The sequence below is a fragment of the Numida meleagris genome, chromosome 16 (genome assembly GCF_002078875.1).
Source record: "Numida meleagris isolate 19003 breed g44 Domestic line chromosome 16, NumMel1.0, whole genome shotgun sequence".
In the NCBI taxonomy this organism is placed as follows: Eukaryota; Metazoa; Chordata; class Aves; order Galliformes; family Numididae; genus Numida; species Numida meleagris.
In genome coordinates this window covers 1,870,656-1,894,971 of record NC_034424.1, presented here as the reverse complement: position 1 = coordinate 1,894,971, position 24,316 = coordinate 1,870,656, and the positions used below count along the sequence as shown (strand labels likewise).

Below are 24,316 nucleotides of genomic sequence, written 5' to 3'. Positions count from 1 at the left end.
AAAAGCATTTACCTAACCAAGCACACCTGGCACTTTCAGTAGGGCAAAACACCAACACTTGGTCACAAGCTCAAGAGCCGTGTTAAATCCAGCCCTGGTTTACAGGATTAGAGAGCTGTGGATTTCCTCACTGGAGCCAACTCTTGGGCTTGATGCCGATTGGTTTACACATTGCCTTCCCCACACTGCCTGCCTGGTGGGAAGTCCATGTACAAAACACTTTCAATACAGCCCAGCTAGCATCACCATTGGAAACCAGAAGCTTTGACATTAACAGGATTGTACTTCAAAAGAATACGCGTGTTTGCAGATGGCAACAAGGTTCCTTATTACAGCTGTCTAATCAAGTCGATATTCCACAATTATGCTCCAAGATCAAACAGCACTGCAAACAGCACTCACAATAAAACTAGCACCAGAAGGATGCCCATGTCACATCTATACATTGAGCGCTCATTTGTGATTCTGCAAGCATGGCACACATACTCTGTCTCAGTTGCTATTGCAAAATGTTGAACATTTCGATCACAGCTAGGCATTTTTTAACTATATGTATTTCAATCCTTGGCCTCTATTTATAAAAAATCAGGTAAAATCCAGTTAAATGGCTTTAATTTGGGAAAGCTTTTATGGAGGACCTGAAGTACAGAACCATTGGAGCCAGCCAAACTCAAACATGTACTTGAACGTTTTGCTGAGGGATAAATTAAAGCAAGTGCCAAAGTTCTTCCTAGAACCCAGGGCCTTGGTTTTGGTGGTTGGGTGGTAGGGTTTTCCATCTGAGCACACAGAAGGGCGTCTCGTAAACTAGAAATTAGAACATACTATTGGTGCAAATAATTGTAGCATCTATGCTAATTCTTTTTTTATCCTGATACCCTGTATGCTTCCAAGTATGTAAATCTGATTCTCCTTGTGGCTCCACCGAAGTTTCTATTGATTAAATTCCCAGCCCCAGCAGCAGGAGGATCAAGCCCTGCATATTTATTTTCTTCCTCTCAATACATACAGAACTCCCTTTGGCCTCTCAATTGCTATATCACATGGTATGCTGAATGCAAATAGAATTACAGTGCTAATACACCCTATGAATATATTTGTATATGTATGCCAGCATTTTCCAGCCAGCATCCCACTGTACACCACTATGTACACCAAAGAATATATATTCATCACACCTGGAAGGTGTGTGAAATGAGTGCATATTAGTAACAAGAGCCAGCATTCACTCTTCTCAGAGAAAAACTAATCCATATTCCAAGATGAAGGCTGCAAGATCAGGACCTCATATAGAGGTTTACCTTTGTAAACCCTAACGTTCACACTGAAGTGCAATTTGCACACTGCAAGACTTACTTAATGTTTGTATTTTCATTAGCCACTAGATAAACATAGAAACTGTTGCAATGTGTAACAAGAAAATGTAAGCATTTCTGAGAAACAAATTAGTGGTGTCTCTTCAGTTAAGATACAAAATCCACAGATAACGTTTTCAACTACAACCTTACTAGGCATGCACCCTCCTTAAATTATTTTCAGCAGTTATTTTACAGAAAACTAAATTCATGCCTGCAGAACTTCACTGATTTCAGAGTCATAATACCTTAAAGATGAGATACATTTAATTTGCTAGCTCACTCCACATTGACTTTTGAAGTCAGCCTGCAATGTCAGAAGATAGACTGATTTAAATCAGGTTCAAGTACCTAGTGGCAATTAGAACCTGCAAAGCCTGAGAAATGTCAGTGAGTACCTGGATGAGATACATGCCAGCATATATACAAATAAATATCCCCAAAGTCTTGTTGTAGTTGGTTCAAACAATGCCTTGAAAGTGACTCACTCAGCTCAATAATCATTTAAAGACGGCAAGGTCAGAAATGCAGTTTTAAAGCAATGTTTCACCACAACCACTTCCACCCTAACCCATAGTTTAAAAATAATGCAAATCAAAGCAAGACTAACCCTTAAACTCAGAGCAAGAGGAGGTCACTTACCCTGTGAGGACCACAACAAAATCCATCACATTCCATCCATTTCGGAGATAAGAGCCTTTGTGAAAAACAAACCCCAGAGCGATGATCTTTATACCAGCTTCAAAACAAAATATTCCAATAAAGTACGGCTCAGTGTCATCCTGGAAAGAATAAAAATCAGAGACATCAAGGAGATACCCATGCTACTGCACTTGACTCAACAATTATAGAATAAACACGTCCACTGACTTCCCATTCTTTTCAATTCTCTGGACAGAGTTGAAACCAAAAGCTTCAAGTGCATTGAATCTAAGCACAGAGAAGGATTTCAGAATTATTCTTCTGAGAATAAATTTGGCTTTTTACATGGAAAATTCTGTTTGCCTTTATTCCAATGGTTTCACCCCCCACTTTTCACAATTACTTAAATTCCTGGAAAGAATTTTAATACTGAAATCTTGCTCCAGGCATATATCTAAACATGAGATCACATTTGTATGGTTACTGATATGGAGGAAAACACGTTTCTGTTTCCTGGATGAACTGTAAAACACAAGAGAGTACTTTGGGGAAAACAAACTTACAAACATTATCAGCAAGTGTTTTATCATTTATTCCATTACTTCTTTCACTCTTTCTCCTTCATGTTCCATGGCTGCAGATCCATCTGTTTTTGTTTTGCTGTGTATCTGATTCAGGGACAAAACCTAATTTCCTTCTGTTAGAGGTGGAAGCAGTGACATATTCGTCTCATGCTGCCAGTGAAGCTAAGGACTCACAGCTTCACACCCTAACTCAATGAAAAGGAGACTAAGCTTACAGTTTTATTAAACTTCTTTTCCATCTTTGGCACCAGATCCCTCAATATTGTATTGATAAGAGTTTTAATAAATTCATTGCTAAAAGGAAGTATTCAGTCAGAAAAAGAGACATCAGCAAGAAACAAGAGCAAAGTAAAAGGTGAAAGTACCAGGTGCCACTTTCAAGAACATGTTAAGTACCTTTGGCACCTGGATCCAATTTTCAAGTGTGCCTTAGATCCATGATTTCAGCTGAAAGTAATGGAAGTAAGGCAGCCCTACTCAAAAGGAAGCAAACTGCCAAATTAGGAAATTAGAGAATCCTTGTTACAGTAGCTTTGATAATCCTGATCAAGAGTAGAGCTGCTGTTGGGTTCAATTATTTACATGTTGCAGTTCTGCTAATGTCAAATAGTAATTTGAGTTATCTTTTGCAGAAGGAGCATGAACATCAAGTCTTTGTAGCCACAACAAAGAAAGTAGCAGTTCTGATACAAGCATTTATTTTACAAACGTAGCAACCCTCGCTCAACTTCCACCCAGCGCTGGCACACAGACCATGCTTTAGGCATGATACTTGTTACAGAAAGCTAGCTTTTCTCTTATAGAAGAGCAACATGATAGCATACTCTTCCCAAAGAGCCTTGAACACTTATCACATTGATGTATACCCAATGCGGAAAATCAATCATGAAGCATTAATCCCTGAGGGTACCTCTAAGCCACTGGAAATAACTACATGTAGACAGGCTTTTCCATCAGCGGCTGAATTAAACTTTTGTTTCCTACAAAGAAGGGCCCTGCATCCCTGCACACATCTCAGTGACACAAGACCCCTGTATTCTTCATCCTACAGCATCTCTAGTCCCTTCTATCTTTCTTAACCTCACATCTCCCCCTCCCATTCCCTTATGGCCAGGCAAGAAGGAAGAGAGGTCTGAAATTATTGTACAGAGTGTAAGGAGAAGCTACCTTACTGCAACCTCGGCTATCCTTTGTGTGCACAGAGGCTCTCTAGCTGCCTAGTCTGCCTGATCTTCAACCCCACAACACCTTCTAGATCAACAAGCATATAAAATCTTCACAAAACAAAGGTCCCCTAGGTACCATCCTTCATTTCCACACACCTACTAGTGGACCTCTAAAAAGAGCTTTTCTACTACATTATAAAATAAAGAATTCCCCTACTCCGCATGCACTCCCTATTACTCCTTCCCTTCCTGAAAGCCTTACATCTACTCTGCTACTAGTCATATACTCAATCTAGGTCAGATGCCTTGTGGTTACAGCTCCCAGCTTTAAAGGACCAGTGTTCAGGTGCTTGAGGGTTTTATAGAATACGTTTTTTTCCCAAAGCTAGGAGTATACAGAGCTCTTAAGAAGTGGGTCAAAAAATTTCTCATCGACAACTAAGAAATCAGGAAGGATCGCGTATGGGCTTGGGTATTTATTAAAAAAAAAAGAAAGAAAAACAAAAACAACTATTGTCAGCATTGTTGAGAGCGAGTAGCTGAGGAAATAAGAGGGGATAGAAAGATGATCTTTTCTAAAGCCTGTCCAGATTTACACTAATTTAGCCTAAGAATCAGGTCAGTAACAAGAATAGGATTAAATACAAAAGTGACGCTCCACTAGGTAGTAGGAGCTGCTGCAGAAAAAAAGGTATTTGCATTAGCGTGTGTGATGGAAGGATCTGGAGGGCAAGGACATGGGTGACTTGCCCTGAGCATCACTGAAACAGCTCTGCTGTCAACTCAAAAATCCTGCTTCCAGGGCATCCTGTAGCCCCTTTCAGATCAGGTACTGGGTTCTTGCCTGAGTTCAAGTTTAGGGAAGTAGGAGATGGTAAGTATCAATGTGAATGCTTAGAAAGAGGGTGGAGAATTTGGGCAGCAGCCAGAGCTGTGCCAGCAGGTTGTTTGCTGTGGACACAGCAAAGCTTGAGTCTGGGCCAAACACACATTTAATCAATATGTTTCAGATCAGAAACAACTTCTGCGTCTGGAAAGTCATTACTATTCCTAGTCCATTTCCTAATGTCTTTCCTTGGCCTTTGAATGTGACAGCCTTAATAGATCTGGGTGTGTAAGGCTTTGTTCATGCAAAGCTTAATATGAACTGCTCATATATGACTGCATGAAGTGCCTGTGGATAGGATGAAGAATTAAATCCATTAGGCAAGTGCGGGATCTGTCATGCTGAATATCTGAGAAAACAATTATGTTCCATCCTCACATCAAAACCAGCCAAACACTAGGAGCCCTTCAGTGACACTCATCTTACAGACCCTCTGATGTCTTCAAGCAAGGTGTCCACCAGAGCAGAGCAGAAAATAAATTTCTTATCCTGTAAGTGCAGATATTGTCTCTGCCAGGCTGAGAAATATTCATGGTCTACAGAAGCTTCTCAAGAAAAAAATGAGAAATTAGCAGGACAATGGAGACAAGCACACCTCAGGCTGGATAGCCAAGAACACAATGGCCAAGGCATCCACCTGCAAGGTCATTCAGGCTTCAATTTGAAGCTCACCTTTCCACATCTAGAGCTCTCACCGTCAGACTCTGGGCCACTCAGTGCAATTCCCTCAGTGTATTTTTTCCTGGCATTGCTCCAAAGCGTATAAACAATGCAATATTTATTGGGACAGAAGAGAGATTGCCTCTACAACGTATTGTCTAAGGAATTCAGCTGAGATACAGAGAAGTAAGCTTGCAGCATTCCTGCTCCAGTAGATAATTACTGATTTGAAGTAAAAACTTCCAGCAGCCAAAGAATGCCAGGCTCCCAGATCAGCATAGGCAAGAGCCTAGAGAGTAGAGCATTCCCCTGCTAGTGGGGGTGTGAGCTTATTTCTCTTGTCTGAAAAACAAGAACTTGCAGGCAAGGTTCCAGCTCTCTTCTAACTGCTTTAACCACCAAACTGACATATTTTCAGAGCCTTGATTCTGACTCCCATTCTAGTGTCAAGTAACTTTTTCCAGTGACAGACACAAGGTGTATTTCTACTCAAACAATTGGGTTTTGACAAAGTTTCCAAACACTGGTTATAACTTCCCTGGAATTTATTAACAGACTAGTCTCCCCTATCCTAACCTGATAGAACAATAAGATTATATGTTTCCATATAAACCTCAGTTCTACAGAAACTCAAGACAAAAAAGCTAGGAATTAACCAAGTCCTGGGACAAAATAGGTATCAACACCTTTTCTGCACTACAAACTACATACTGAATATGAACTAAAAAAGATAACTCATAACTCAGCCATTCCAATTCTTGAAATATTGCATATACTGATATATCATTTGCTCTTCCCATGTACTCAATTAACCTTGCTTGTCAGCAAATTGAGATTGCACTGCAGGTTCATATCTTGGGTCCCTGGGGAGACACGTAGAGGAAAATCTTAATCAGAAGAGAAAAATAATGAAAATATTTGCAAGGATTCTTCCCTCATTTTTTTTCTCATCTTTAACAAACAGACAGTCTTAAGATTTCTTGTCTTTCTATCTGTGGTACAAAGTATCTCAGCAGCTTTTGTTTTCCTTCAAAAGCTCTCCCCACATCTCACAGTTGTAAAAGGTTGATGTCATCCATCTCATCCTTAAGATCTGATTAACTCTTCAGCAATGAGTCTGCAGTCCAGTTTGGAGTTTTAATGAACCAGAAGAAAGGAATACATAGCCATAAATCATTAACCAGAAGAGGCCATTTCTATTCCTGCCACAGTAATAAAGCACCTGGTGTCATGTGTGGACTTATAATTTGGCTAAAAAAAAACAGAAAATATATGGGATAGTTTGGCTGCTCTGTTTTAACAGAGAATCTAACACTTTCAGTGAAACTACTGGCAGTTTGTGGAAGCAACAGGAGCATTCTAATAAGATTTCACTTTGAAAACCAGAAGATAGTTCTTATTTACAATGCTAAATTTTTAAAGCACATTTTGATAATAGAAAATCTCATGACTTGTAAAGATCCTCACTGTTATTCTACAATAAACTCTTTCATACTTCAGTTACAAATGTTCTTTTGTTAATATGGCCTCAGAATATCTGGATAAAATACAATGCTGCACAGCACTGTTTGGGACAAAAATTGGGGTTTAATCCTTCCTTCATCTCCAAGGCAGAGCCAACAAGTTGGATAATATGCATTTAATTCATTCAGTTATTTTACACTGTTGTTAATGACAGTGCCCTGCATTGTCATGGTATGGGCAGAAACTGAAAGAATGCATGGAAGCCCGGGGCATTGAAAAACAGAATTAATGCAACAGAGAAATGAAGCAATAAATACCATCCAGGATCCACTTGTAAGTCTAGGGATACAGCGCAACATAGAAACAATGTGCTAATCATACCACCTCCCGCAAAAAAAATAACAAATCACCAGAAGGTTACCAAGCCAGAATATTCACAAAGCCACCTTTCCCCTTCACTACATTATATGTTTAAGAACCATGTATGGAACTCTAGAATTTTCCCAGGTCAATCATTATCCTGAGTCTAAATGTGTGCTTTGCTCAGAAACCCAGATTTGCCTTTCTATCAGATCCCAAAACATGCAAAAACACCTTGTTACCCAATGCAAAAAGTTCGACATATTTCTCATCTTTTTTCATCACTACTTCTTAACTAGAAATGACAGAATCACAGGAGTTGGAAGGGACCTCTGGAGATAGTCTAGTCCAACACAATAATAATAATTAACATTAAAAGTGACTCGTGTATGTAAGTAGGCAGTCAGCATCAGCAGATACATTTCCAAACAGGTAGTATCAACTAGCTGAGCCTGAAATTCTTTCTAGATCTATCACTTACACACTTTTCCCCATTTCTGAAGAATGAAATTGTGAAAGTTGCCCAGTTATGGACCAGACTTAGAAACTGTAGCAACCAGCTTTCAGAGGCTCAAGCGTTTGGCAAGACGGATGTTATTATCTTTATTTCAGTAATTTAATGTCTACATGTAAAACACATGAGAATACATATTTATTAGTCTGTTGAACATACACCAAGACTAATGAATTTAGACATGAAATATATTCCAGATCATTAACAGCAGGAGAAAAAAAAATCAGACCAAGTATTATCCATTTTTTCCTACAGCGAGGATAAGTGAAAGAATGATTTTGAAGCTATTCTTATATTTCCTTCTGAAATAAGGTAATTGAGCTCATTACCATAAAGCCTGCTGGTAAATTATTTTCCTCTGTACGCTGGTTTCCTTTTTGGCAGGGAAATGTAATATTCTAAATCCAAAGTTTGCTTTGTGTGGTCCTTAATATACAGCTGTAGCTGGAAGACAGCTAAAAGACTTATAGGCCCAAAGGTTATTCTGTTCTAACACTTCCTGTGAAAATATCAAAGATGTTCATTTGATTCTACAGATAAATCTGAGCAGCTCCTTCCTGTCTTGGTCTACATACAACCTAAGTTTGCTGCTCTTCTGTTATATTGTAAAGTTCCTCTCTTTTCTTGAAATTGCACAGGACTGGCTACTGTGATGAAACATTCTTGTGATTATGGGATTGAGAGGCTGTAGTTCTATTTGTTGTCAATACCTTACTTGTTCTGATTGTCAGTTCAATATCCATTTCTTTACTTATGGATCTTCAAAATAGATACAAACACCCACAACATTGGATTGCTGATTGCTTTTTGTATTAGACTAGAAGAAAAAAAAATCTAAATAAATGAATAGAACTCACCAATCTCTCTGACATAGGTGTCTTGTCTCCGTCCGGCAAATGTTGTTCCAGAGCCAGCACAATACAATTGGCTATGATTGTAGCTAAAATCATGTATTCAAATGGAGTGGGAACCAGAAGTTAAAGAAATAACTAGACAGCACAAGAACCACAACTAAACTCATTTCTACCTAAGCAATTACATTAGTCATCTCTTTTGGAGACATTTGGTCTGCTAGACTTCCTCAGTTCTTTTTGTGGTATCTTTGGAAGAAGAACAGGAAAGTAGCTCTCTTCTTCGTGGAAGTTAGTGACCTACACAGAATCAGAGCCAATAAGGTGAGGTAGAACAAAGGTGAAGAAAGGAAAAAATAAAAACTAAAAAAAACCCAAAAAGCTATCTTTTTATCATTTTTTAATAAACTGATGAACAAAACTGCAACAAAATAGGTAATACAGCTGTATGCCACCTGCTGAATTATTATTCAGAAATTCGCCGAGATTTTACTTGGTCACAGAGTGTAAACAAGTGATGGACTAGGAAAGTTCGATTTAGAGTGACTACAAAGGTCCAAAACATGAATTACTGCTAGATTGCAACACCTGCACCTGATGAGAAGAAAATAATCAGTGCTCTATCGAGATGTACGAGGGAAGAAAGAAGGCAAACCCAACACGGGGTAAACCCTCATCTAATGCCTTCATCTCTAGCCCTGCGCCGTTGCGAGTCTCGGCGCTCCTAGGGCGGAGCCGCGTCACGGGCGGCAGCGCTACCTCAGCACGGCGGACAGCTCTGCTCAGCACCACGGGCAGCTCCGCAAGCACGGCGGGAATTGTGCCTCAGAACGTTGGGTCGCGCCCTTCAGCACCGTGAACAGCGCCCGTTCAGCACCACGGACAACGCCGTTCAGCACCACGGACAGTTCCTCGCTCAGCACCACGGACAGCGCCTGCCCCGTCTGCCCCCGCCCCCCGGGCCGCAGCTCGGCCAGGACCCGGCCCCGCAGCTCGGGAGCGGGGACCTGCTGGTGGCTCTGTTGAGCAGGCTGGCTCTGCAGCGCCATGGGCCCCCTCCCCACACTGAACGCTAAGGGAGCAGTCGCCCAAGAGCCAAGCGAGGTATAGACTGTATCTAGCCTTGCAGGAAATGCGATGCTTTGGTTGCCACTGGGGCTTTGGAGCTTGTTTATTCAGACTTGAATGCAGGGAGCAGAAATGGACAGGGAAGTACAGTAATGCCTGTGGTTTTAGCATAGAGATGGAGAAATCAATACGTGTGTATTCAGGAGGAAAGGAAGTGCATTCACTCTACTGGTGTATTTTTTTTCCTGTTAGCCCCTTTGGAAGTGAAAGCTTGGGAAGACTAAAGGGGAGCTGGCCTCCATGGCAATTGAAAGTGTTGCTAGGAGGCTGGGAGGAGGCCTCCCCGATGTTAGCTCACAATTAATTGGTGTGTGTTCAAATGAAAACAACCAGTTCCCTTGAGATCACCAGTGTAATGCACTCCTGTACACACACGCACGTACGCACATGCACGCACTTCATCTACTCCCTGGTAACCTCAGTTAATCTTGGAAGAAGAGCCTACTTCCCTTTTCTCACAGCTTACAACCCCGCTGTGTGTATCATTGCAAGAAAAGCCTCCTCCTAAGGAAGATAGCTGCAGCTCACTCGGCCTGGGAGATGGTTCTGAGACAGAAAGCATCTGCCCCTTTCACAATACAACAGATGAGCCTTCACTCCACTTACTGCCTTCCCCTCTCACAAAGCTTCACTTTTTTGATTTTAATTTTTGTTTTTAGAATAGCCTAAGCTTAGGATAGGTACTTAATTCAAAGTGGTAAGATTTGTGTTGCTTCCAGTGGATTCAGGAGGTAAGGTACTGAAAAAAACAGCTGCAATGGTTATGTTAGTGGGATTTCACAAGGTACCTTAGCTATCAGCATCTCTCCTATCAAGGCAGTTTACTGCTAAGGTGTCACCATTTTTATCTAACATTTATTCCTCTATTCAGAGTGAGAAATAAGAGTTGTAAGTCTCTAAGATGGAAGTAAGAATCAGGATTTGTTAGCAGAAATCTCACAGATCTATTTGCATTTTGTTTAAATTGTAGGAAATTCAAATTTATGCAACTGTATATCTCGCACCTAAATACACACTGGAATGCATGTATGCCTAACACCTCTGGCACAGTCAAAAGCACACTCTGCTGCTCCCACAGAAGCATTTTTCTGTGATACCAAGCTACACAGCCGTACATTATGTCAGACACAAGGATCCATGTCGCACACACCCATTACACACACTGGATCACACATGCACATCTATATTAGCAGCAGACACTCATCCTCAGCTGACCAGAGGGGTCTTGTTCCCCAAGTCTCCCCCTCCCCACCTTCCCCACCGTGCCTCCCTGAAAGGATATGGCCATTCTGTTATTCTCTTGGCATATTTCCGTATAACATTATCTTCACTGAAGATGAAGAGGGATCTGTTGACTGTGAAGCAGTTCTGTTTGACAGGGATGGGGTTGTAGAGAGCCATAGTCCGGGCCCTCTGAGCCATCGACTGCTTATACATCCTTTGGCCGGCTTGGGGGCCACCTTGCCGGCTGCTCCCTCTTCCAGCCCCGGCCGGCCCTCCACCTCCATAGCGTGTTGGTAGATCATCCCCGAACCGAGCCATTCTCTCAGTGCACGGAGCCGGGTGCTACAATCCAATCTGGCAGCCGAGACGAGAGGAAGACGCATCACAGCGCGCAGCACTTCTCCCTCCGGGGGCTTCTGTTGCGGGGTCGGGATTGATCGCACCAAAATATATCACTAGATTTTAAAAAAATAATAATAAAAAATCCCTTCCCTTCCTCCGCCCTTCCTCTTCGCTCGCCGCTGAGGCTGCCCGGGTAGAAGGAAGGTGCCGATGCTCCGCTCACCTCCCTGCACAGGTGCCGTCTCTCCGCCCCGACCTCATGGCCGGAGCCGCGGGGCTGACGCGGTCCCTTCCGCGGTAACCGACGGGGTTCTGGGCTGGGAAGGGGCTGCGCTGCTGCCGTGCCCACCGCCGGAGCGCTCCGCCGTGCCCAGCCCAGCCCGGCCCGGCCCGGCCCTGCCCGGCCCCGCCGCATGTGATGCCCGGAGCCAATCGGTCGCCGCGGCTCCGCCCGCTCCAGTCACCGGCACCGGGAGGCGGGGAGGGAAGGAAGGAGCCGACCCGGCCCGGCCGCCACCTCCCACCCTGCTAAATACGGTGGAGCTGTGGCTACAACCCGGGCGGCGTGGGGGAAGGAGGATCCGAGCGCCCCCCGCTCCGCGCACGGCTCCGCGGCCGCGCAAAGCCCCAACCCGGGGGTGCGGGTGGAGGGGTCGGGGACAGGCGAGGCAGCCCCCGCGCCTGCGCGCCGCTGCCCAGATGTACTCTGCCCACCTCCTGCACCCATGGGTGCTGCAGGGCAATGGGGCTCCTGTTCCCCCCCCCAGCCATCAAAATCCGTGGGGAAGGTTTATGGAAATGGGGGGTCTGGGGGGTGCGAGGGCTCTTTTGAGAGCCTGACCCCATCCGGCTGCTGCAGGATGGAAGGGGGCTGCAAGCACAGGGCACATGAGTAATGTGGTGCAAAGCTGGATGTGCACAGGCTGGCATAAAATGAACAGCTGCATCCCAAACAACTTTGTTTCCCCTTGGTTTGTGTGACTCTTGCAGAGCACTGGATACTTTTAATCCCGTATTTACGGATGAAATCCTTTAATCCTGTTTATTTCAACACCCTCTATTGCTCTCATCCACCCCAAGTCAGAAAGATCACTCCTTGTTCCTGAAGCACTCACACCAGCAGTCACTGCAGTAGCTGCTGAGGACACCGTTCATTTAGGCTAAATCAACAACAAAAACTATTCATCTTTGGAAGGGGCCCTCCAGAGAAGTCAGGGCTTTCAACAAGGGGACATTTTCACTTCCTCCCAATAAGGAAACCTCGGACGCTGCTGCTTATGTGTTTTTTGCCTTAGTCATCCAAGCTGTCTCAGTTCATAACCAACCCACCAACTAGGCAAGTCTGTAGCAACAACATCTGCTGGCTTCAGGAGATAGCAAGAGGCTTTTCACAGATAAGGGCCAGCAACATCCAAGAGGGTGACTCTCCAGAAGAAATCAGTTTCTTACACATGGCTTTGGCACCTGAAGGGCTTTTTCACGTTGCAGCATGGCCAGAAGATACCCTTTGGAGGCAGCTGGTAGCAACATTAACTCAAGGAGCTGTAGAAGGAAGCAGTAAGGGAGGAAGGCATAGCATCTCTTGCTGCCTTGGGGGTTGGACACAGCCACCTGAAGCCATGGGGGCAAGGTCAGTGAGGCTGGCCAGGATGGAGTTTGTCTTTCCACACATGTTTTTGAGAGGCTATGGGGCTGAAGATCATAAATCAGGAGTGGCTCATCTAGCCCAGCTTTGGGTAATCTGGAGATTGAATTGAATGCTGAAGTCATTGGGAAAAGCTTTGCCTGGAGAAGGAAAATTAAGCTTTTGGGAAACTGGGCCTCACTTTCAAGCTGCCACCAAGTTGCTCTGGCACCCACTGACTCAGGACTCCCATGACACCCAAACCATAGCTGGGTACAGATAAACAGACATTTCCTCATGTAAGTCGTCATCCATCAAGCTGAATCCACTCTGAAGCTGATTCCCCCGACTGGACGCACCAGGGAATCCACGTCATCTTTTTACCAAGGCAGAAGGAGGGTGCAGGGAGTGCATAGCTCATGGGCTGAGAAGAGTGGGAGGTGCTCTTTCCTTTTAGTTTTCCCTAAAAATATCATTTTCACCCTCACTGCAGCTTTTCTATAATGAATTTAGATTTTCATCTGAAAAGCACCTTCCCCCCAGCCGATTTATTTTGTTGTCTAAATTCTTACTTCTAAGCTTCTGGTCACTGAATCTAACATCGTGTGGTCTTACGCTATTCAGTGGGGGAAAATCTGGCTCTTCTTGTCAGTAACCACTGGAAGGAGGAATGCCATTTCCAATAATCCCTCACCTCTACTGATAGAAATCAGCATCTGGAAAATTAAATATATTAGCTTACAAAAATCTTCATGCCTGCATCCAGCAAGACAAAGGCTGGGGAACAAAGCTCTGCGAAGTCAAGAAATAAACCAAAACAAGCAACAAAAAAAAGCAAACACAGCCTTTCATATCAAATGGCATTGAGAATCAGGTAAAACACGGACTCCCGTGTCCTCTTTTCTCCACCCAGAGCCCACAAGCCGCAAACTCCCCAGCACAGTGCTGCAGGGAAGTCAACAAACAGGGCAGTGGGGGTGTTTGTGACAACTAGAAATGGTGCAGTATGGCGTGGTGTTGTTCTCTTACATCACCGCTTGCCCTTCTCTCTATCTGCATGCTCAGGATTTGTTTTGTGTTGTGGGTTGTTTTTTTTTTTTTTTCACACCATAAGGAAGATCACACAGATCTTAAGCACTGAAATCCTTAAACACAAGAAAGAGGTTGCAATTGCGGGGATTATTTAAGCTTTAAAAAGGAAGCTTCAGGATTTAGTTGGGCTTATTAAAATTATGAACAGAGCAGGGAGTTAAGAGACAACCAACAAAATCAGAGCGCTAAGGTCAGACATCGGTAGCCTGTCACTACAGGAGGGCAAAGAGCAATTTCATGGCAAATTCTGAAGATGGATTCAATAATGAGTAACCCCTCCTAGTAAGACCTAAAGAAAAAGGTGAGAAAAATCACACTGCCCTCAGCTGCCTCAGCTTCAGCAAGGAGCTGTACTCCTCTCTGAGCAGCTTTGCCAGGCAACCAAGCACTTCACTGGACTTTCACCTCCATCCAAAAGACCAATCCTGAGGCAGGTCATGGACTGACTGGAGCAGTGTTTCCATCTGGGAAGGCAAAGCTGCCTTGCTGAGACCAGACAGAGACAATGGTGTGACATCAAGAACCTTGGTACATCAGAGGATTGAGGCACATCACTATTTGCCCTGGTGATGCAGCTGATGGAGACTCCCAGGACAGTCTGGAACCACCTCTCTGAGATTCCCAAGGTTGAGGAACACAGCAGCCACTTCAACCCTATTCATACTGGAGCTCTGGACCAAGGTTATCACCAAACAGAGCAGCTTCCAAGAGCACAATATTTCCACAAAATAAATAAACAACACAGGCTGCACATTGCCTTCCATCCCATAGGAAGTTCTGAAGCTCCGGGCCAAGAAAAACAGCTTACCGAGCTGTTCCTGGCCACTGACTTCTCTCCTCACTCACATGCATGCAATTTGCTCCAGCTGTGCTAGAGGAAGATCCTGCTGTGATGCAGGTAGAGAAAATTGTTAAAGGTTGTGCTCAAGTATGCCAGAAAATGCCAAATGGCATTATGCAAAAGATGGGGGAGGGCAGTGGGAAAGATGCTCTGTTAACTTTTATCAGCAATACAAGGATAAAATAGTGAACAAAGGGAAAGAGAAGAGTCACAAAGATACAGCTCCTCTTATGCATGTCACAATCATGGTATTGCATGTAATACAAACAGTGCCCTGAATCACTGGGACCCATCACCATCGTTTGCTGTACCAATGCAGACCAAGAGAGACCCCGCCCTGAGAGCTTGGAGTTTGAGCTGGGAGTGTGGGTAGTAAATGCCAGGGCTGCCTCTGGCATTACTGCACCATAACCAAGCCCCAGAAACACCAGCACAATGCTTCCTCCTCAGAACAGCAAAGCAACCTGCACACATGCACCCAGGTGCTCACAGCAGGGGGACCTCGACAGGATGAGGGATAGCAAGTGCCAACTATTTTTACATCAGGCTTCATACTTGAGTTCCCTCTGGCATTTCCAAGATCATTCTTACACCACTGATCTCAAAGATTGACCAGCCAGCAGGGAAAGGCTGCAAGCTCACACCTGCTCCTCCATGGATTTCAACTCAGCTGAGGACTTGGTCACCAGAGAGGGGAATTTGGTGAGTCAGCTTGTCTTTCAGCATATATATCTGTCTGTGCTACCAAAATGATTAAACTCTAATCCTCATTAAGATTCAGGTCCGTCCTATGCTTAGGCTCTTCTGAAAATCAGCCTAGATGCTTCTGAATATATCCAGATGTCAAAACAACTTTTCAAATCTGACTTCAGACAAAATAAAGTATAGGCTCAGTTCTGGGTGAACATCACTCTTGAAACCTGAGAGTGAGCAGCATCACAAAAACTGATTGAGTACCTGGACTCTTCTGGCCCTGATCAGGAGCAAGATGTGTTGGCAATGGAAAGTCAAAGGATTGTACTGGAGGAAATTCATCAGTCACTTACCCAGAGGTCAACGCAAGTTGAAGGCAGCCTGTGCCTAAGTTTCTTTCCATATGAAACCAGCAGTGGGTATTTGTCCCCCACAGATGCCTGCTATCAAGCTCCCAGTACATCATGCGCATGTCAAATCACACTGCAAAAGCAATCACAGTTTGCCAGATTGTTTTCATTGTTCATATTGAATACAGATTGATCAAGGATGAAAAGTACGTTGTCTTCTCCATGGTGGGCAAGAGAAGATATTCAGGCATAGGGAGAGAAAAGATGGATAAATGAATACAGAACACACAGGGAAATGGTTCCCTGTTTGGTGTGAGGATGAGGCAGAGGAGGGCCCAGACTACCAAGATCTTCTCAAGTTATGAAGAGTAACACAACGCAAAACCCTCTTCTCCCCAAGTTGCAGGATGGCAGTTGTGGTGACAGTGTATTCTAAAAGCAAGGAAGATGATGGTATAATTTTTGGCTACCTGCAGCTTCTGTGGGTGTTTCTGCAACTAACATCTGCAAAAATTTTGCCATTTGCAAGTACAACATCCTTAATTATGCAACGGCACGTGGAATGTGTCTGAGGAAGGGCATGTGGGGAGAGCAGATACCTCTTCAGTATTTTCTTCTACTGCAAAAAGAGCCTTTGCTCTGGAAGAGCTGGAAACAGCTATGTGAGCAAGCTTATCTCCCAGGAGGCATCGCTGCGGGTGAATGAAGCAGAATGGAGTAGTGACAGTATCTACAGTGCTGCAGCTGCAGTTTAGCAGGAGTCCATCCCCATCCTTTGATACAGGCTCCAGGTGAAGCCTGGACCAGGTTGGTGGCACTAACCTCACACATCCCATCCTCTTGCAGAACGGCATTACAGTGATCCTGGAGGTGTCTTTGAATCCTTTCACCAGCACATCCCTGGTCTTCCAGTTTCAAGGTGGTTTTAGACCTTCTAACCTAGGAAATGAAACAGGTTTTAATGACACATTGTCAGACGAGAAAGAAAAAAAGCAAGGATTACTTTCCTACACAGCATCTTCAGTTCGTATGGTACAAAATAATAATAATAAAAAAAAAAGACAAAGCACATAAAGAGGTGAGCAGAGGACGTCTTAAAAATAAGAAATTGGGCTTTGACTAAGAGAGGCTGCAGATACATGTCAGATGTGCAGGCAGGAGTTTAAAGCCAGTGCAGAAATAAGTCCTCCCCATTCCCCAAATCCCAGCAGCTGCAGGAGCCAACACGCAGTGAGCACCAAGGTCTGCTGGCAAAGGGCTGAGCCAGAGCCACCAGATGTAGGGTCCGCCAAGGTTTAATCTGAGCTCTCTCAATGACTCTGGGCACAAGGACATATCAAAGGCCATTACATCAAGAGGTCCTTTGCTTACTTTGTCCCTGTTTCAGTTCTCTCTGCAGCCCTGGGATGCTCTCTCCTCCTTTGCAGCTCACTGAAGCTTTGAGCTCACCTGGGACTTGCAATATGCAAAACACGTAAATTTAAGAGACAGACCCAAGGTTTGGTGAAGTGCTCAATGAGACACAGTTAATGGGAGCATGCACTGTTACTCTGTCTAGGACAAAATTGAGAACCAGGCAGCAAGCAAGAATAATAGGAATTAAAAAGGCAATGCACACTCCACAGCCCTCTAAGATTTGAAAGGTTAATGTGCACAAAAAGGGAGAAACACAATAAAAAGCTCTGGAGCTACAGATTAACTTGCACTTCTCAGAATCTATTATTGTTATTAAGGCAGATATTGAAAGGGAGAAAAAAAAATGAAAAGAAAAGGAGCTAGATGCCCTACTTCCAACCGCCTTGCCCTGGGAGTTGGGGTTTGGTTTTGTTTTATGCCTTTCGGTATCTTCCCATTTTTTTCCAACCTGCAGTGAAATGCAAATGACGACGGCTTTGATAAGCAGCCTGAGAGCTGAAGAAGGCTGACAGCGAGGGAATCCCCCAGGCTTACGGCAGGTCGGCGCATTGCAAAGCAGCTCCCCCTCCCCACGAAAATCCTTTGTAGCTGGGAGGCAGCCCCAGTGAGCCTACGCCGATGGATAGCTCTATTTATTATGGAGCACCTATTAGGAAAGCAGTCCGCTTAGCTTGGGTGCTCGTTGTTTATTCAGCTAATGGTGAAAGTTATGTCCACAGTCAAGCGTAAATTAAGTATTCAGCTATTTTACAAGGCATGGTAAGTCGGTCAGCCTTAGCCTCGGTAATTAGGGCTTACTATTTAATTAATCTCTTGTGGTCACACACAAGATAAAGATTGCTCTCTCTCACTCTCTGTTGGCTGTCACGCTAAAGAGAAGATAGGTGAAGGAAAAGGAAGAGTTAATCCTTTAAATGCATCACTTATCCCCACTGCACAGCATTAAGTGAAGTAAGGGGCTGCTTCCTCTCTTCACTGGTGGAAAAACATTTGGGTTACAAGGCTGCAGAATCACTCAGGTCATTGGCTCCTTGCCCAGGAGGCAGAGCAAATCCCACTGGGACTGTTCCTTGTAAAGGGGAAGGAAAGCACTGCTGTGCCTCTGGCCAGGGAAATGCTGAGCTAACAGGGTTGTGCCTGCCATGAGCCTACAAGCAGCCGCACAGGCTCTGAGCCCCACAGCTCACGTGCCCATGGAGTTCGGTAGCAGCAGAGGACACCAGGAGGACCCGCTGGCACGCAGCGGTGTGGCTTTAGAAACGAAGCAGGTTTCTGACTAACGCAGTGCATCAAGACCTTGATGATTTGCAAGGGGAATTGCTGGGGAAGGTTTGCCACCACTCACCCCATGTGGGGATGTCAGCGCTGCTGGGCACTGGGAGCATCTCTGGAGAGCTCTGACTGCATCACCCGCACACAATTGGAGATGAATTTGGGGCAGACATAGCAGTGCTGTGCTGCACAGACCCTCCCTCCTCAGCACGTGCACACTGCCTCTTCAGGCACCTGTACAGCTGTTTGGCTGTTCCTTGCTACTACCACAAGTGGTAGGAGAAGGTGGGAGCAGAGCGGAGCACCCACTGCCCACCCACGAGTTCTTTTTCCTCTGTCACTGATCTCAGGGAAGCTGGGGCTCTCATACTAGCAGGCAGGTCCATCTCTTGCACCATGACCCTAGAAATCCTCCATCTTCCCGGGTCAGGGTAATACAAAAAGCTGGTCCACATGTCAGATGGGTGCTCCTACAGTGCAGAGCAGCTCCTTCCCATGCTCACATGCCAGACTCTGCAGAAGGGCCAGACTAAACAAGCCAGGCTGTGTCAGCAGAGGGAAGCTGCTAGCATTCATTTAGAAAAACCTGCAGGTTTTCTGAACAGCAACAAGTCACCAGTGCTTTGCACAACAGAGAATTCCCTTTGGAAGGGGGGAGCAGAGTCTTTGCCTTTAAATTTCCATCTGAAAGTCTTCCTGGGCATGCCTGAAATTATCCAAGCCTTTGCAATGCTGAGTGAATAAACCACACACACACACTTGCAACCAACAAGCTTCACAGATGAGGCACTTCCTATGTGATGCACTCTCGATGCTCTCATCATTGGGATAATGCATAACAGAGGCACCACTACTTGCTCCAACCCAGAAAGCCTTCAGAGAAGACTTAACTCAAGGTGAGAGCACACAGGCTATGTCTTGAGGAATTACACAACAGAAACAGCTCAGAACTCAACAGCTATTTCCCATTGGGTGTCTAGCATAGAATTTGAACCTGTCCCCAAAATACTTAGAATCAGGGCATTGTTTGGGTTGGAAGTGGCCCTTGAAGACCATCGGGTCCCACTCCCTGCAGTGCACAGGGACACCCACAGCTCCATTAGTGCTCAGAGCCCCGTCCAGCCTGACCTTGCCTGTCTGCAGGGACGGGGCACCACCACCTCTCAGGGCAACCTGTGCCAGTGCCTCACCACCCTGAGTGTAAAGAACTAACTGTCCAACCTAAATCTCCACTCTTTTAGTTGGAAACCTTTTCCCCTTATCCTATCACAACAATACTTAACCCAGTAGCCAATTTGAGAATGCTTTTCTTTGGCAACCAGCTCTTCCCATACAGCTGGTAGGATGCTAAGTATGAATTCCCAAAAGATCCTATATTGCTATCTATATGCACAGATACATACATTCAAAATAATACCTAGATAGATGCATTATACTTATAGCATAGGGCTGGATTCTCTTGGGCCAGGACTGTGTGCCACCACCTTGGCACAGACTGAGCATGGCAGCACTTCTCTCCACTGCAGGCCTATTTGGAGAAGAAAGCCAAAGGCCCTGAGATACTTCACTGCTGCTCCAGTGGTGTTATTAAAACTCACATGTTGCAGCCAGGCATCAGTGACACCACAGCATCACCAAACTCTTCAGGCAGTGACATTACAGGTGGCATTAGGGGCTGGCGGGTGATCAGCACACAACATGTGATAAAACTCTGCTGTAATCATTCAGCATCAGGACACAAGGATGTGGCATCTCAGGAACACAGCTCTGATGATTTATGATGCACTCAAGATCCTCCAATGACATTATTTATTTGCATTACCAAGAGGACTTAATTATTCCTCCTTACACTAGAACAGATACTGAGAGCTTCTATTACAGAGAAAATAATTTCAATCAGCAAACAGAGCACACGCCACAACCAAACATTCATTGCAAGGAAAGTCAGATGTCTGAAGAGTTCATATTTCAAAACCTCACTGTATACAGCTGCATGTGCCTGAACTGCACAGACTGACCCACAAATGAGTGAGACTAATTGTAGCAAAGCTGATCAAGCTTTTCAGTGGGTAGAGCTACAGAAAAGCCCAGAGTTGCAAAAGAAAAGAGGAGAAAACAAGGCAGATTTAGGGAAGCAAGCCAATTTTCTTGCCTGAGTTCTGGCAGAAAGTGAAGTCCACTGGTCAGAAGAGAGGCCCTGAAGCAAGCAGGCAGCTCCTCACGTGCACTAATCCTATTGCTGGCTTCTGGGAAACAAGCAGGAAGGTGATGGCCCATCCTCAGGCACACAAGGCCGGAGGTGCCGGGAGGTGACCATGGCAGCTCAAGGCCTGCTGATTGCCTCCGTCCCCGGGTGGTCATTGGTTTCACTCACATGGAGCTCTGCATCTTTCTTCACGACTGCGGTCCAAATTCTCTGCAAAACTGAAAAATTAATGTCATTGAGCAAACCTGTGGGAATCCATGGGGATGCCAGATGTGTTTGAGAAAGTTTGATTTGGAGTGCATGGCCTTTTTGCTCCTTGCAAGAAAACACTCCTGTGCCATCACCTAGTTTTCTGGAATCAGAGAAAGTGCCTTAAAATAGCAAAATATTTCACTACGTGGGGGGGGGAAAAAAAAACAAAACAAAACAAAAAAAAAAACAAAAAAACAAACAAAAAAAAAAAAAAAAAAAAAAAAAAAACAAGAAATCCAAACCCCATAGCCCTGATCTTACTGGAAGCCACCCCATCTCAATCTGCTGTGGGACTTGGACTTTTCCAGGAGAAAGAATTCCACAAAACTAAGGAGGAACAGGAGCTCATTCCCCGCTGAGGCAAGCTGGGTGGAGGCAAGGCCATCCAGCACGAGCCGTCTGCCTTTCATGTCCAGCTGTCTGATGTGCCCCTTAACATCTAAAGAGTGCGTGTGATCATCAGATCAAATGCTTCTTCCCACCTGTTATTTAACCCAGGACATTTAGGCCAGATGCAGCAGGGACTGCTCTCCTCCCAGCTCTGCATCCTTCCACAAGCACAGCAACACAAGGGCTTTCTTCCCCAGTGCAGGGAAGAGGCGAGTCCCTGTGTTCCTGTCTAATGATAGTGTCCGCTATTCAAGCTACTCCATAGCGAAATACAAATGTACAGCCAGCTCTTTCAGTACTGGCATCTCTACAAGTTAAACACAGTAATTATGGCTCTAAGCATTCAGGGGAGGGATATGCTGCTCTGCCAATGAATGAGGATTCAGTATCCGCTTGACATCATCTCCTGGAACATGAAAATCAGAGGGATAGTTGCTGGGGTGGAATGGAAACATGCATGGATGCTGGTGAATTGGGTGGTTGGCCACCCTGCCACTCCATGGGGCCATTTGCCCATGGGCTCACAGCTGTACCACCAGGACCAGAATTATTCTGATGGCCAAAAAGCATCAGCATGCAGAAGACATGGCTTTTTTTGACTGGGAAAGTGGTAAGGGCAACAGGAACTGCTGTGGGAGCAGGACTTGGCTTACTGAGTGTTTGAACCCATTGAGATTGGCAGTACCTCCTGCATGGGCAGGTGAGGTTGTGGCAGTGGCTCCAAAGCACTGAGGAGTCACCATCCCTGGAGGTGTTTAAGAGCCATGGAGATGCGGCACTGAGGGACATGGTTATGGGCATGGTGGGGATGGGTTGGGGTCTGTTGTTTTCTTGAGTCTAAAGTATACAACAGCAGGCAGCAACCAAGCAGCCCCATTCACTGTTCAGAATATTTCTCCCCACTGAAGTCTTTGCCGTTCCTATTTCAGTCAGTTTAATAAAGGATTAGTTCTTGGGCATGGCTGCATTTCTCACTTCACTGAGAAATAAACATCAGGCTCATTTTCCTTTGCAAGTGGTATAAGAGCAAGAGAGTGCATCCTTCCCAAGAGAAGCACTACATACTTCTACTGTACCCTCCTCATCCCACCTCAGCACCCCATGGAGCCCCTCCACTCTCAGAAGGCTGAGATGTGATGCTGTCCCCGCAGGAGACCTGCACACACCATGGATGGGGCTTCCAGGCCACAGAGTAAACCCAAACATCTCTGCAACGCTGAGTAGCAGCTCCCTAAGCTGAAGGGCCATCAGAGCACATCTTTCTTTCCACCCTCACCTCATTCTCCTATTGCTATCCACTGAAGACACAAAAACAGTATTTAAATAATTCTGCTGGTGCGTCAGTGGCTCACAGACCCCAGCCCGTGCAGGACAACAACCCAGCAAGCGTTCAGCATCTCTGATCCGGGGGGCTTGCTCCTGGAACATGAATAAAAACAACTTCTTAATTAAGCCCTGGGTATAGATTTCATTTTCATCCCATTAACTGCTTTGCCCTACATGCATTTGCTACGCGCAGCAGGATTCCCTTTACCCCCACCTTGTAAACACACAGCCAGCAAAGATGAAACAGCTTCATTAGTGCTCTCTACTCTTTAAAGTGCTCTTAAAAGAGCCTTCTTGACAGCTTCCAGGCCGCCTTACTCCAGCAGAGCCAAGATGCATGAACCAACATCAAGTGCCCAATTTTGTTGGAATCAGGAGAGAAAGCTGTGCAGCCCATAAGGAAACCCATCTTCTGGATAAGCCTACATGTACCACAGGATAGGTGATGGGAGTGAAGGGGTCAATAACACCAAAGCCCCAGAGCCAGTGCCACGTGTTGGTCCTCGTGTTGCAGAATGGTAGAATCATAGAATTGCTCAGGTTGGAAAGGACCTTGAAGATCATCAAGTCCAACCACAACCTAACCACATTACTCTAACAACCCACCGCTAAATCATGTCCCTGAGCACCTCATCCAAACGGTTTTTAAATACATTCAGGGGTGTTGACTCAACCACCTCCCTGGGGAGCCTGTTCCAGTGCTTGACAACCCTTTCTGTAAGGAAGTTTTTCCTGAAATCCAACCTAAACGTGCCCTAGCAAAACTTGAGACCATTTCCCCTTGTCCTGTCACCTGTCACCAGTGAGAAGAGACCAGCCCCTCTCTTGCTGCAATCACCTTTCAGGTATTTGAAGAAAGCAATAAGGTCTCCCCTCAGCCTCCTCTTCCCCAGACTAAACAGCCCCAGTTCCTTCAGTCTCTCCTCATAGGGCATATTGTTCAAGCCCTTCACCAGCCTTGTTGCCCTTTTTTGGACCTGCTCCAGCACCTCGGTGTCCTTTCTGTACTGAGGCGCCCGAAACTGAACACAGTACTCGAGGTGAGGCCTCACCAATGCCAAGTACAGAGGCAAGAGTAGCAACAGTTTGTCCTTAAAAACTGAGCAGCACCAGGGAAGGATGCTGTGCTCCTGGTAAAGAAGATCCAAAAGTTTCTTCTTCACACGGGTTGGGGGAGGAAGTGTCATAAGTGAGAGGAGTGAAGCAAATCTCAGGTTAAAGGATGGAAAGATGGACAAATAGGAAAGAAGAAAGATAAAAGACTAAAGAGAACAAGCAGGAAAACAGCATTTTCTTAAGAGCTAGAAAAGACAGACACGGAAAGAGACAAAGAGTTGGCACTGCATCCTCCAAGGTTATTTGCACCAATAATCAGGACTGAGGCTTACTCGTTCTACACAGTTCATGAACTTACACAACCATGTGGCCTTTGACCCAAAGAACTCATAACGAAAACTGAGGCTTTGTACATTAAAGGAGAGCAATGGCAGAGAAGACATACAGACACATGAGTAGGGGATGCACACGTTTCAAGAAAAGCTGTTTCCATCTGATTAGTGCCATTTCTTCAGGGCCTTACAGAAAAGGAGTGAAGGAATGAGCTGGCTGGGATTCCCTCCAGGAATTACAGCTGGTGGAGACATGGTGGCACTGAAGGCCAGCAAAGGGAGATAAAGGC

General features: G+C 45.1%; 1 protein-coding gene across 1 annotated transcript in view; it reads right to left on the bottom strand.

Moving 5' to 3' along the window:
* Window positions 1-11,275, bottom strand: part of CACNA1B (calcium voltage-gated channel subunit alpha1 B) — a 266,954-nt gene extending 255,679 nt beyond the window's left edge. The window contains exons 1-3 of the mRNA XM_021414263.1: window positions 10,893-11,275; window positions 8,489-8,594; window positions 1,998-2,137 (exon numbers count right to left, since the gene is read on the bottom strand). Coding sequence (XP_021269938.1) covers window positions 1,998-2,137; window positions 8,489-8,594; window positions 10,893-11,152 — 506 coding nt within the window. The 5' untranslated portion in view covers window positions 11,153-11,275. The remainder of the gene's footprint in view (window positions 1-1,997; window positions 2,138-8,488; window positions 8,595-10,892) is intronic.